Below are 13,160 nucleotides of genomic sequence, written 5' to 3' on the forward strand. Positions count from 1 at the left end.
ACATATGTACATACATACATACATACATACATACATACATACATATACATATATATATACATATATATATATATATGTCACTCATAACATGGCCCCTTTCAATCAGAGGCTTGGCCATGAACTGAATGGCACTCCTACCATTGTTTAGTACAACTTCTGCTATCTGATTAATAAAACACACTAAATATGCGGAACCTAATATATATCAAATTATAAGGTGGAAAACATCATGAGATAGATTATTCTTGCTCATGTAGGTACCATTTGAAGAGCATGAAGCCAACAGAAACTAATAACAAGGGCAGAGGAAAAAGGATACCTGTTCATGCAAAATACAAATTGGCTAGGAGATGGATCTCCTATGTCTGCAATGGGATCTGTGCTGTTCCCAGATGCTGCTATCTCATGTTTGTCTGTACCAAATTCCATTTGAGAAGATTGTCTAGGACTGAGACTAGAACTATATTGCACCTGTTGGTAAGGCCCAGTAGAGAATGGCATTGAATTAACAGTGCAGCTGCCGCTGTTACCAGTAGCTGTAGATTTGGTACTGACCAAACTTGTTGCTGATGGTGAAGGACTGAGACCTGGACTTGATGCTTGAGCCCCATTATTGACCACTGTTTTACCCTGTTCCCATTGCTTGAAGCAATAGTTACAGACTCTTATCCTCTCCCAATCTTCACAGCCAGTATTTGGTTCATCAGATGGGGCAGGAACCGAGTTTGCAGTACACTTTGCACAGAATACTCGACCACATAGTCGGCAATGGTGCCTACGGTTAAATAATGTAAACTGGGAGTCACAGTCATAGCATACCCTACAGCTTTGATCAGGCATCCAAAAATCCCTTGACAAATTTGCTGGCTCAGTCCTTCGAGGGATCCAGGATTTTACAATGCCAACTAGTTCAGAGAACCTATTGTCAGGGGTGCCCATTGATGGATCACCATCCATGACTCAACCATTATAAATAGCTCATTGACCACTGCTAAAAGTACATAGCTAATTACCACCCTGGGACCAGCCAATATCAAATTCCAAATGATCCAAGCATGATATGAAACCACCTAACAAGAATTTAATTCAACCTCACCAACTTCATGCCAATACCTCACAAGCCTCTGAAACTGAATCTAATCCAAGAAAACTAATCACATTGCTAAAAAATCTTAAAAATGAAAAAAAGCATTGGCTTCAGTGTCTCCAGTTCTTCCTTGTCCAAGTCAAGTAAAAAAATGGGACCTGGATCAAATGCTCAGAACCAATTACCAACTGTTGAGCAAAGCATGTATACTTCAAATTAGAGGGAGACGTACTCCTAGAAAGGAAACATAAGATAACTGAAACACCATAAATTATTTCTGCTTCTGAAATTCAAAGCCAAATCCGTACAACAAAGCTACAATTTAAAAATCTTGAACTGACACCAAGGAGCCTCTTTGGTAAAAATTATTCATATAAGTTATGTTGTAAGCATCAAAGTCAAGCTCGTGATAATTCTCTTGGAACTTCAGATTAACCAATTGAAGACACAAGATACTTCAAAGTTTAAAATTGCATCCCAACCAAGAAAAAATAATGAAAATAAAACCAAGCCTGTTATTAGCCTGCCCAAACCATAGAAAACAAACCCACAGAAAGAAAGGTTAACAAAATTGACTACTGATTGCAATTCAACTTCTAAACCACATCTCAGGTTAAAAAGGCACCCTCACAAAAAAAAACTGATATCTATCTGTCATCAATGAAATCAACCCCTGCAGAATCGAACAATTGGTATTGCAGACATCCATGTCACCTCTCCGAGTCCAATCAACTGAAATGTTTCGCTATGCCAGTCCCGTTCTGTAACTCCTGAAAATCAGCACTTATGAACCACCGTCTGTTCCATTGTACCCAATTCCAATATGGAGCCTTCGGAAACAAGTGAGACGTGAATCAGGACATTTAAAACCAATGTTCCCTACAAGACCAATGATAACCCATCTAGGTCCTCCAAATTCTCGTCGAAATCAACGTCAAAGGTTCATGCACAGAAACCCTGGAAATAATAAACTGGAAATTAGAGAAAGAGTTTTTTAATTTTTTGAATTGATCGCAGACGCAAGGTTTCTCGTTCTCAGCCGTTGAAAATCGGACAACAAGAAAATGGAGAAAGGAATAAAAATAGATGTCAACCGGCACCTATAATTCCCCGCATCTTGGAGAAGTATTGCAGCAAGTCGATGAAATGAGATTTTAACAAAATTCACGGTTATTAAATGAACATAATCGTGAACAAAAATTCAGAAAAAAAATATTACCTTTGTAATTTATTTTGTTTTTTGTCTTCCGATCTCCTGCCTCCCTTGCTTTTTTAACTTTTTTCTTTTTTCTTCTTTCTTCTTTCTGTCTTTTGGTTTTTTCCCCTGTGGCAGAGAAAGAGACCCACGGTTATTAAATGAACATAATCGTGAACGAAAATTCAGAAAAAAAAAATATTACCTTTGTAAGTTATTTTGTTTTTTGTCTTCCGATCTCCTGCCTCCGTTGCTTTTTTTCTTTTTCTTTTTTCTTTTTTCTTTGGTTTTTTCCCCTGTGGCAGAGAAAGAGACCCTTGTGGCCTTGTCTGTAACTGAAATTTTAAAAATTTTAAGAGAGAGAATCTATATATATATTATTAAAACTGATACTGCCATGTCAGCATAGCTTTCCAAATCTCCTTCCTAATTTTCTTTTTTTTTTGAATTTTTTATTTTTTTAATCCACCTAATTATTACAAGAACCAATCTTATAGGAAGCGTAGGAACGTTTGGACTTCCAAAGCCCCTCTCGCCCACGTCTGCCATTAAATCTTATCTTATAAGAAGCCTAGGAACTTTGGACTTTCAAGCTTTTCTACAAAAATCCTTGGACTCCCATGCATGTTTCTCTTTTCTTTTTTTCGATCTGACTTTACTCACGTCTCAGATTCGAATTCACTCGAGCAGACGTGATTTAGCTTGGAAGAAGAATCTCAGCAATTTTCAATTTGCTTGCTTAAACCAGGTACGTATTTTTTTTTTTGCGAAAAACAGATTTGATTAGGTGATTTTTTTTATGCTGATTATCAAAAATAAAATCGACTCATTAAAAAGCAGAGAAAACAGCAATAAAAAATGAAAAAAGTTAACCGGGTCGTCACAGAACCCGTTTCAACGGTCGGGTGAAGAAGACAACAAAAACGGTTTTTTCGGGACACGTTTTCGATAAAATACCGGGTACGTTCGAACCCGAACCGTTTTAAAACGGTTCGCACCAACCGTGCATTACACGGTTAATTACAATAATTAATGTTGATAAACATTAATAATAATTAACGCCAACAAATTTAATGTTGATTACGTGGATTGGTTGTGAGATAATTAACGTCCAAACGTTAATAATTACATTATTTATTAATGTCAACAAATTTAGTGTTGATTACGTGGATTGGTTGTGAGACAATAATTACAATATTATTTATTAGTCGACGATAATAATTACTGTATTATTTTAGTTACAACACCTTTCATAATTACATTATTTTTCTAATTTTTAATAATTAACATTATTTAAAAAATACAGTATTTCTTAATTAACAGTATTAATTACAGTATTAAATTAATTAACAGTAATTTCAATAAATAAAGTATTTTGTTAATTACATTATTAAATTAAATCAATGTATTTATTAAATAAAAGTATTTTCCAAAAAAATAGCCAAAAACTATGTAACTATGTTTCTGAAAATATGAAAGTATGTAATTAACAGTATTTAATTTAAACTATTTAATAAATACATTATTTTTAAAATATATGTATATTTTTAATTAAAAGTAATTAACAGTAATCAATTATGCTTATTATTGTTAGTACAACATAATTGATTACTGTTAATTCATTAACAGTATTTATTAAATATAGTATTTACTGATTACAGTAAATAAATAATTACAATATTTTTTTATGATTACAGTATTTTTCAGAATTTTTAATAAATTATATTTAATGGCATTTAAATAATTATAGTATTTTAATAAATACAGTATTTATTAATTACAAGTATTAAAAATTACTGTATTTATTCATTAACTGTATTTTCAAAAAAATAACCAAAAACAATGCAACAAAAATAAACTGCAATTAACAGTAATGTATTTATTAAATAACAGTATTTTCAAAAAAATAAAATTAACAGTAATTATTTTTTATAATTAACAGTATTTTCATAACTTTTAATAATTAACATTATTCTAAAAAATACTGTATCTATTAATTAACAATATTGAATACAGTATTTAATTTACACTATTTAATTATAATAATCAGTGATATTGTAAAATTAACAAAAATCAACATATAGTAATTTAATCATTAACAGTAATTCTGATAAACAGTAATTCCAATAAACAGTAATTATTTTCAGAAATTTAAATTTATTTACATATAAATAATTACAGTATTAATAAATACATTATTTAATTTACACTATTTAATAAATACATTATTTCTAAAAATAATATATTTTTAATTAAAAATAATTAACACTGATTATTGTAAGTAGCAGTATTTATAAGTTAAGCTATAAATTATAATTACCAAAAAATTACATTTAATTAAGTAACACTAATTACAATAGTTAATTAACACTAATTATTAATTAATAGTAGTATAATTCACAGTATTAAACAGTTATTATAATCTAAGCTATAAATAGCATAAAATTACACATAATTATCAGGTAATTATATTTAATTAGTTTTAGCCAAGAAATTACCAGTATATTTATTCCTACCATGTCAGCACATCTCTCCTTTCTCCCCCACTTTTTTCCTAATTTCTCAGAATTTTGAATTTTCTATTTTTTAATCCACATAATATGCATCTCCTATCATAGGCTTTTATTTCAAGGATACTCCAAACGCTTCTCCATCTTCTTCCAATGCATTTCACTGAAAGTTACAAAGCCACCTCAGACATTAAAAATCTGAGATCGGTGAACACAGAAGAATAAAGTCACATCCTCCAGTTTTTTATCGTTTTTTAGTGAACACATATCAAGTATGTTTTAAATTATGTTTTCTATTTTTCTGGGGGTTAAATACTAATTTTTGAAAGTAAACTCTCTATCATTCTTTAGTTTTTTATCGTTCTGTATTATATTCACAGAAAGTAAACTCTGTGACAATGTTGGATAAATCCTATTTTAATAGTTTCAAGTACATTGGAAATAAAGCTTTGAAGAGGTTTACAGATTGGTAGTGAGAACATTGGAGATAAGTTTTATTTTTCTTTGTTTTTCGTTTTTCATCTTATAGTAAGTTGGAGAGATAAGTTTCATTTTTCATTGTTTTGTGTTTTTCTTCTGAAATGCAGCATTTTTCAATTTTAAGTTGGTTTTTCTTTGTTTTTGATTTTTCTTCTTCCTTGGATTCTAAAATGTGACTTCGGTAACTCTTCTCCATTTCAGGTTGGTTTTCAGGCGTGCTTTCCACCAAGAAACATTTCGTTCAAGTTGGTTATGGCCCTTAAAGAAACAACATCAATAAACAGGTACGATTAAATTTCGTTCAATTCGCCTGGCCTTTGAAAGCTTAAAGAAATAGTAGCAATAAACAGGTCTGACTCACCAAAATGTCAAAATCTGTGTAACACACGGGTAAAGCAATTCGGGTATTACGCGGGTAGAGCAATCCGTGTATTATACGGATAGAGCAATCCGTGTAATACACGGATTACATAATAATAATAATAATAATAATACTTTAAAAATTATAGTATTTTTTATAAATACTATATTTTATTAATTAACGGTATTTTATTAACACTATTTATTAATTAACAGTAATTAACAGAAATTGTTTAACACTAATTATTAATTAACAGAAATTGATTAACACTAATTATTACTTAACAGTAACAATTATTAATTAACACTAATTGTTACTAACAGTATTTTATTAATTAACAGTAATTGACAGAAATTGATTAACACTACTTATTAATTAATAGTAATATAATACACAGTACTTATTAATAATTTAGTATTTTAATAATTATAGTATTTACTGAAATGCAGTATTAAATGTAATTTAGAGATATAATTTAGCATAAATTGCATTAGTGATGTAATTAATACTGTATTTTTTAAATACTATTAATTTTTCAAAATATTGAAACTGTAATTAAATATAATTTTATGCTATTATGCTATAAATAATATAAAATACATTAGTGATATCCATTATGCTATAAATAGCATAAAATTACAAGCTATAAATGATTTAATTAGAAGTATTTATAATTGCATTATTTTTCTTAATTTCTAATAATTAACATTATTTAAAAAAAATACAGTATTAATTTAATATTATTAATTACAGTATTTAATTAGAAATATTTATAAATACATTAGTTTAACATTATTTTAGTATATTAAGTCGTTTAGTGACTAATCTATCATAAGAGATAATACATTAGACTCTTTTTACCTAAAAGTTACTCCCGTTGAAACATTAGTCTTTCAATTTAGCCAATTCAACCATTTTCTTTTTTTTTTTTTTTCGTAAACTATTGAAACCTCTCCTGAAGCTTATGCCATTGCTGAAACTTCCCTAAAGTTCGATAATTACATCCATTTCTTTTTAACTTTTTGGCATAGTTGCAAATAGATTCTCTTCGATAGGATCCTTTAATAAGAAATATGAAAATGTCCAAAATACCCATATAATTAGTATTGAGGCTGGTTTCTACAAAAAGAAGAATACAAACTTTATAAACAATAAACAAATAGATAATATATAATTTAGTACATTATACATTATATATATCGGGTCGGATCTGAATTGATTCAACACTAAGTGGAACCAATAGTAATGGGACCTTATATCAGGACCCGAAACCAATGAATCGGTTTCAATTCTTGGAACCAAAATCAGCCCAATTGGTTCAAGTCCATCAGATCGAGCCAACCCATTGACAACTCTACTCACATAGTGTGCCTACACCGGCCTCACAACCACATCCTACCATGTATTGGAAATATCTACCATAAATATCAATGGAAGTAGAGGAGATATTCTTGATGTACGGCCAGAACATCCTATGAGGTAGGGCTATCGGGTTGAAGCCAATCCTAAATTCTAAACTCCCAAGCCTAACCCTAACCCTAACTAAATTACTTCAACCCTAATCCAACCCAACCCAACCCAAAGTCAAGTTTGGGTTGAGCTAGGCTCGGGTTTGACCCAATCCAACCTTATTCCCATCCCTTAAAATCTTGTAGAACTTTTTAATCTTAGATCTTAACTCAGCTTTCATTACATATATTAATCCTATGTTTTATTAGTATTTGTTTGTTGATGTTTTTATTAGTTCTTTAAGTACAAAATTTAGAAAAAAAGTATTTGAAATGACTTTAGTTTATTATGATGACTTATAATAGGTCTTTTATGGGCAGCAACCTATGGGTGGCAAACAGCAGAGAGGAGATAAAGAATAAGATATTCAAAAAAGCATAAAATATGTTATCAAGGTTTTAGTATTTCCAATTAGGATTGAGTGAAGTGATTATCTTAAATGACATAAATAATAGTATGTAGCGGTGGCTATACAACTATTGTGCATCTAAGTAAATCAATATATGATATAATCATATATGTACTATAGAGTCGGGTTTGGGTTGGGTTGGGTTGCCCGAGAGGTCAACCCTAACTCAACTCGAAATAAAACCGATTTCATAAATTTCAACTTTAAGATTGGGTTCAAGCTAACCTGGTCCAAGTTTTAGCCTTACTATGAGGTCAGTAGTAATGGCAATGGGGAGGGTTCAAGGTGGGGAATGTAATCCCCACCCCGACCCCGACCCCCAAATCACCCCATCCCAATCCCTGATCCCTGGCGGGGAAAGGAATCCCCCCTCCATCCCCGACCCTGACGGATATGGATTCCCATCGGAGAACCGAATCCTCGAATTCCCCATCTTCTCTCTTTTTATTTTAATTACAATTTTCATGTACTACTAAAAAATTAGGAACTCTCTTGTATCCAACAGTATATAAAGAAGATATACAAGCAGCTTAAAGGCTGATTGAACACTAAGTTGGTGAAATGGGAGACAGTTCTTTTGAGGCCATAAATCTCTATAACTGAATATGTTGAAAAAGTTTGATGAAATTGACAACTATGAGATTTAATAAGCTGTAATCACTTTAAAACAAAATGGTTGAAGATAAACCAGGTTTGGGGAAAAAAAAACTAAATCGAAACTTATGGGTGTCAATGTTGGACAAGGAAGAGAAATTAATCAGGGTTGCTAGAGAACAACATAAAGGTGATGAGAAAGAGTCCAAAGGTTGAAGGGAGATCTTTGAGTAGCTCTTCTCTGTCCTCTATCGAGACTCGAGTATCTCTGTCCACTCCTTTGTCCAATGTCCAACAGGCGAGTGGCGACAATTAGCAATGGCGATCGATGAATCAGCGCCGAAGACAAAGCTAGGGTTTTCAGTCGTCTCTCTAATCTCTTCTCTCTATCGAAGACTCCAAGTCAATTTTTATTCGAAAGGTTTTACTATTCGAGTGTTTGTGTTTTACTTTTTTTAAAGTTTTAATCTTAAAAAAAACGAATAATAAATTAATAATTATAATAATAATATAATATAATATAATATATAATTATAATATTAATCGAGACCAAATTGGGGCAGGGATTGCATTCCCCATCCCCGTCCCCGAACCTCATCGGCGATTCAGGGATCCCCCCATCCCCGGGGAAAATTGCCAATTTGCTACCCCTAGAGGTCGGTGTGGACGCGTCCAGATCTAGTGGCATTTCTTTTTTGAGCGTTATACGTATCTTCCAAATTCCAAAGCACCTCACTCTTGACTCCTTCGCTGTACCATCATGGATCATCTAGTATTTGATCGGATGGCCCAGTTTTGAGCAGCAACAAAGAAGTTGCCAGATGATCCTAATCCTATGGTTGACCAATCCATCGATTGAACAAAAACAAAACTATCCAAAGAGACCCAGTTGTGATAAACTTCTTGGGTTCTTCCGTTTCCATAAAAGAAAGATCAATGAAAGAACAACACGTCAACACGGACACGGATCATCTTCCAGTTCCAGGCTTCCAGCCCTCCCCTCCTCTCCGCTCCCCAGCCTACTAAATACTAAAAGTCTAAAAACGGTAAAGAATGGAAAAAAAAAAACCCTTGGCTAAACCTAAGCAGAATTAGAAAGCACCTAAATTAAAATTCCAGGGAGGAAGAACAACATGGGCAACACCATGCCAACTCCAGGGAGACGACGTCGTCGGAATCCCAGAAAGCAGGATGAGCAAGGGGAAGAGCGAGAAGAACAACAAAGAGAACCAGAGGCGGAAAAGCTTCCATGCTTCACCTGTGAGATTTGTATAGAGCCCACCCCACAAGACAAGAAATTCAAGAATAAGAAGAGATGTTCTCATCCTTTCTGCTTGGATTGCATATCCAAGTTCATCGATGCAAAAACTGACGACAACATCGCAGCTGTTAAATGCCCAGACCCAAATTGTAACAAGGTCTTGGACCCTCTCTCCTGTCGTCCGATCCTCCCCGCCCGAGTTTTCAACAAATGGTGCGACCTGCTTTGTAACGCGACAATCCTCAAGTGTGAGCGCGTCTACTGTCCTTACCCAGACTGCTCGGAGCTGGTGCTCAACGAGTGTGGGGGGAGAGTTAGGAAATGCGAGTGCCCAAACCCAAATTGCAAGAAATTGTTTTGTTTCCGCTGCAAGCTTCCATGGCATGCGGGTTACCGGTGCGATGAGAGCGGGGTTACCAGAGATAGCAACGATCTTTTGATCGGCCAGGTCGTTGAGACTAAGCAATGGACAAGATGTCCGGGCTGCGGCCACTCCGTGGAGCTGCTTCTCGGTTGCCCAATCGTTCGATGCAGGTCTGCTTCTTTTTTCCACTGCCCTCACCCTCCTCCCCAATCTTCTGTTTCTTATTATTTCATTATTTTTTATTTTATTATTATTTTTTTTGTAGAGGATGGGTGGTGGTGCTTGTTACTTACAGCTTGATCAAAAGAACTTCTAATGTCTTACCCTTTGATAATGCAGGAGCAGAGCAGCCCTCGTTTTGATTTTATTTTTTATTTTTTTATTTTTTGGGAAACCTAGGGTTTGGAATTTTGGGGTTCGTAGAAGACTCGAACAAACAAATCACAAATCTTCTAAGAATAATAATCGGTCCCAACTGAGAGACATGTACTATATGTTAATCAAAGCCGAAAAAAAATAATATTTACAAAATACACTAGTGTTCTTCCTCCTATAGAATTTAGAAAAAACAATCTGGGCTTTATGGAGACTGTAGGTGACGATGTTGAAAATTATTGCTTGAGGATTGAGGAAACCCCGTGCTCAGCATTATTCTACCACTTAGTTTTATTAAAATGATTTAATAATAATGGTGTAATTGTGACGGGGAATACTGAATAGTTAAAAGTTAAAACCATCCTAAATGGAAAAATATAAATTTTGGAAAATCAAGCATTAATTATTAATTAATTATGAATTAATAAAGCAAATTAAAAAGGAATGAGGGAGGGAAGAAATGGTCAAAAAGAAAAACCGGAGAATGGAGGAGTGCAGTGGGGTGGGCATGGGCATTAGCCTACAAAGAAAATCAATAAGATAGGAGATAAAGAGACAAAAAAGATAGATTAAAAGTACTGGCTGCAACCACTACAAATGTTTCTTAGCAATCTCCAGATTTATATATAATAATCAATCAAGAGAACAAGTTCTCAAATAATTACATCTGGGTCGTTGGCCCCAAGTCCCCAACTCTTGTATGTTGCATTTTTCTCTCTCTCTCTCTCTTTTTTTTTTTTTTTCCTTTTCCTGATTTCTTCTCTGTTGATTGGTGTATTACATGATGTGTTGTTTTCAAATCCTTGCTGATGCAGATGCGGCACCCTGTTCTGCCATGCTTGTGGAAGAAAGCTCTCTTCCCATTGGTGTTGGTGCAAAAGAAATTTGAGGAACAATCTACTTTTCATTTCTCTTATGCTCTTTGTGTTCTTCCTGCTATGGATGTTACTTTTCCGTTTTCGAAAGTTTAAAGCCTAATAAGCAATTACATGCTCAATTCTTTAGTTATAGTATAGCAAAACCTGCTTTTGTTTTAGAGAACGTTATTCATACATGCATACACACTTGGAAATAGCCTCTCTAGTGCAGGGTAAGTCTGTATACATCTGTCCCTCCGCAAGGGCTGCTCTTATTTATATATACATGTATAGATGAAATTATAATGAATTTTTTGTTTCCATTCCATGCTTTTTGCTTCATTTCATTCACCTGCTGATAGCAGGAATATTTCCAACTCTTTCTCATTTGTTTCTTAACCATTGGAATAATTCAAATACGTTACTCTCAATTCCAAGGAGATGTCAGGCCAGGTGCTTGGTAAATTGCTTGTAAGACGTTGGTTAATGATTCAGTACCAATAACTACTGACTACCTTTCGATCTTGATACAACATTTTCTTTCTTAATCAGCTCAACTCTTTTTTTTTTTTAATCTTTTGATAACTAAATAAACTTCATTAACCAACGGAAACAAAAGATGCAGTATTATTATCCTTCATCAGCAAGCCAAACTCCCTTATCTTGCGATCATTGCATAAATTGCGGTATCTGATGTGCATGTGCACCACTATTAATTTTCAGCCGTTATAATTCTGCTTCTTAGTTATCAAAAAAAAAAAAAGTTTTTTGGGAGTGGGGACACGAACAAACAGACTCAACTCAACCGCTCAGAAGTGTTACAACTTAAACATCTAATGCCTCATTGGTTTGTAGTTAAATATATATGGAAAAGTTTGGTTAAAGGGTAAATTTTTTTCATTCAGTTCTTTTTGCATTAAACAATAGGTCCTACAGTAAAGTTATTTTTACGTTTTTGAATAAAATTTACCCATATCCTTAAGTGGATAAGTAACACTTATCCAATGAGGCATTAGATGTTTAAGCTGTTACACTTCTGAGCGGTTGAGTTGAGTCTGTTTGTTCGTGTCCCCACTCCCAAAAGTTTGGTTAATGGGTAAATTTTTTTCATTCACTAATTTTTCTATGTTCGTTTTGCATTAAACAATAGGTCCTACGGTAAAGTTATTTTTACTTTTTGGGATAAAATTTACTCATATCCTTAATAAGTAACTTTTCTAACTGGGAAAAATTTTTATAAAACTTGATGGACCATTTTACTCATTTTAGTAGTTACTTTTGATGAATAGAAATGTTATTTTATTATTTTTCTGAGAATCTTAAAATGCACTTACCCAAATAAACTTCACCGTTACAAACAAATGGGGCTTAAAATATCAAAAGAAGGCCATGAAACGCCATTTTCTCTCTTCCACTCAGAACCAAGATTTACTGCTCCTTTTCTACCCACGCCCTGCCCATGGTATACTTCAGCCGCACATCTCACAATAAGATGGTTATTTGTGTCTGTAATTCAAGCGGGTAAAGTGTGGGGGCATAAAGAGTTGTGGGCATTCTCTTTTGCTTGGAAAAGGAAAAACAGAGTCGTGGAAATTGGACTGGAAATCCGTAGTGTTCCATTCAAGGCCTAATCCACAAGCAGATAATAAGGGAGCTGCAAAACAAATTGCTTTGTAGATCGCTGTTAGATATGCATACACCGCTCCCATTTATCACAAAATTTGACTATGTGAAACATCATAAAGAGAATTATGAGTAGAAAAAAAAGGAAAATAAAGGGCAAATTACTTATATGTACACTGCGGCTTTCAAAACTATTAGTGTTGGATCCTCCATTAGTGAAACGTTTTAAGACCGTTTCCACTGCATCATACATTTTGTCATAATCCCTGTTTTGCCCCTTCCATGGATGAAAATATCATTATTTTAAAGATGGAACCCAAACTTTGGTTAACGCCTTTTTGTATTTGTCTTGCATTCTAGAGAGAGATTTCTGGGGTTGTGTTCATATTCCTTTTGGTTCACAAACACAATCAGTGTTCTAAAAAGACTGAAAAATATCTTTTAACTCAACAATATGATTCAAAAAGAAGGCTGATGTGACTAAGTGATTTTGTGTATTTGAGGGATGTTACCACATAATATAAAATAATGCATA

General features: G+C 33.4%; 2 protein-coding genes across 4 annotated transcripts in view; one reads left to right on the forward strand and one right to left on the reverse strand.

Moving 5' to 3' along the window:
• The window catches only part of LOC148842071 (1-phosphatidylinositol-3-phosphate 5-kinase FAB1B-like), a 41,948-nt gene extending 39,319 nt beyond the window's left edge, over positions 1–2,629 (reverse strand). The window contains exons 1-3 of the mRNA XM_088959935.1: positions 2,488–2,629; positions 2,307–2,411; positions 320–2,044 (exon numbers count right to left, since the gene is read on the reverse strand). Of these exons, the coding sequence (XP_088816061.1) occupies positions 320–957 (638 nt within the window). The 5' untranslated portion in view covers positions 958–2,044; positions 2,307–2,411; positions 2,488–2,629. The remainder of the gene's footprint in view (positions 1–319; positions 2,045–2,306; positions 2,412–2,487) is intronic.
• A 6,416-nt stretch (positions 2,630–9,045) lies between these two features.
• LOC148842072 (E3 ubiquitin-protein ligase RSL1-like) lies at positions 9,046–11,328 on the forward strand. Of its 3 annotated transcripts, none has more exons than XM_088956730.1 (2): positions 9,046–9,940; positions 10,110–11,328. In XM_088956730.1, exons 1-2 carry the CDS (start codon positions 9,279–9,281, stop codon positions 10,288–10,290), a joined length of 843 nt encoding a protein of 280 aa, XP_088812856.1. In that variant the 5' UTR covers positions 9,046–9,278; the 3' UTR covers positions 10,291–11,328. The 3 variants fall into 3 exon arrangements, with proteins under 3 accessions (XP_088812856.1, XP_088812857.1, XP_088812858.1); XM_088956731.1 differs by having other exon boundaries at positions 10,961–11,328; XM_088956732.1 differs by having other exon boundaries at positions 10,036–10,320.
• Positions 11,329–13,160: the final 1,832 nt, after the last annotated feature.

This window comes from Nelumbo lutea, chromosome 8 (assembly GCF_056320005.1).
Source record: "Nelumbo lutea isolate HS-2025 chromosome 8, American lotus-T2T, whole genome shotgun sequence".
NCBI lineage: Eukaryota > Viridiplantae > Streptophyta > Magnoliopsida > Proteales > Nelumbonaceae > Nelumbo > Nelumbo lutea.

Bases quoted from the DNA above. Each gene is read 5' to 3' on its own strand.
- LOC148842072 (XM_088956730.1), top strand. From the start codon at position 9,279: ATGGGCAACACCATGCCAACTCCAGGGAGACGACGTCGTCGGAATCCC. The intron at 9,941-10,109 runs GTCTGCTTCTTT...TTGATAATGCAG, and splicing joins TGCCCAATCGTTCGATGCAG to GAGCAGAGCAGCCCTCGTTT.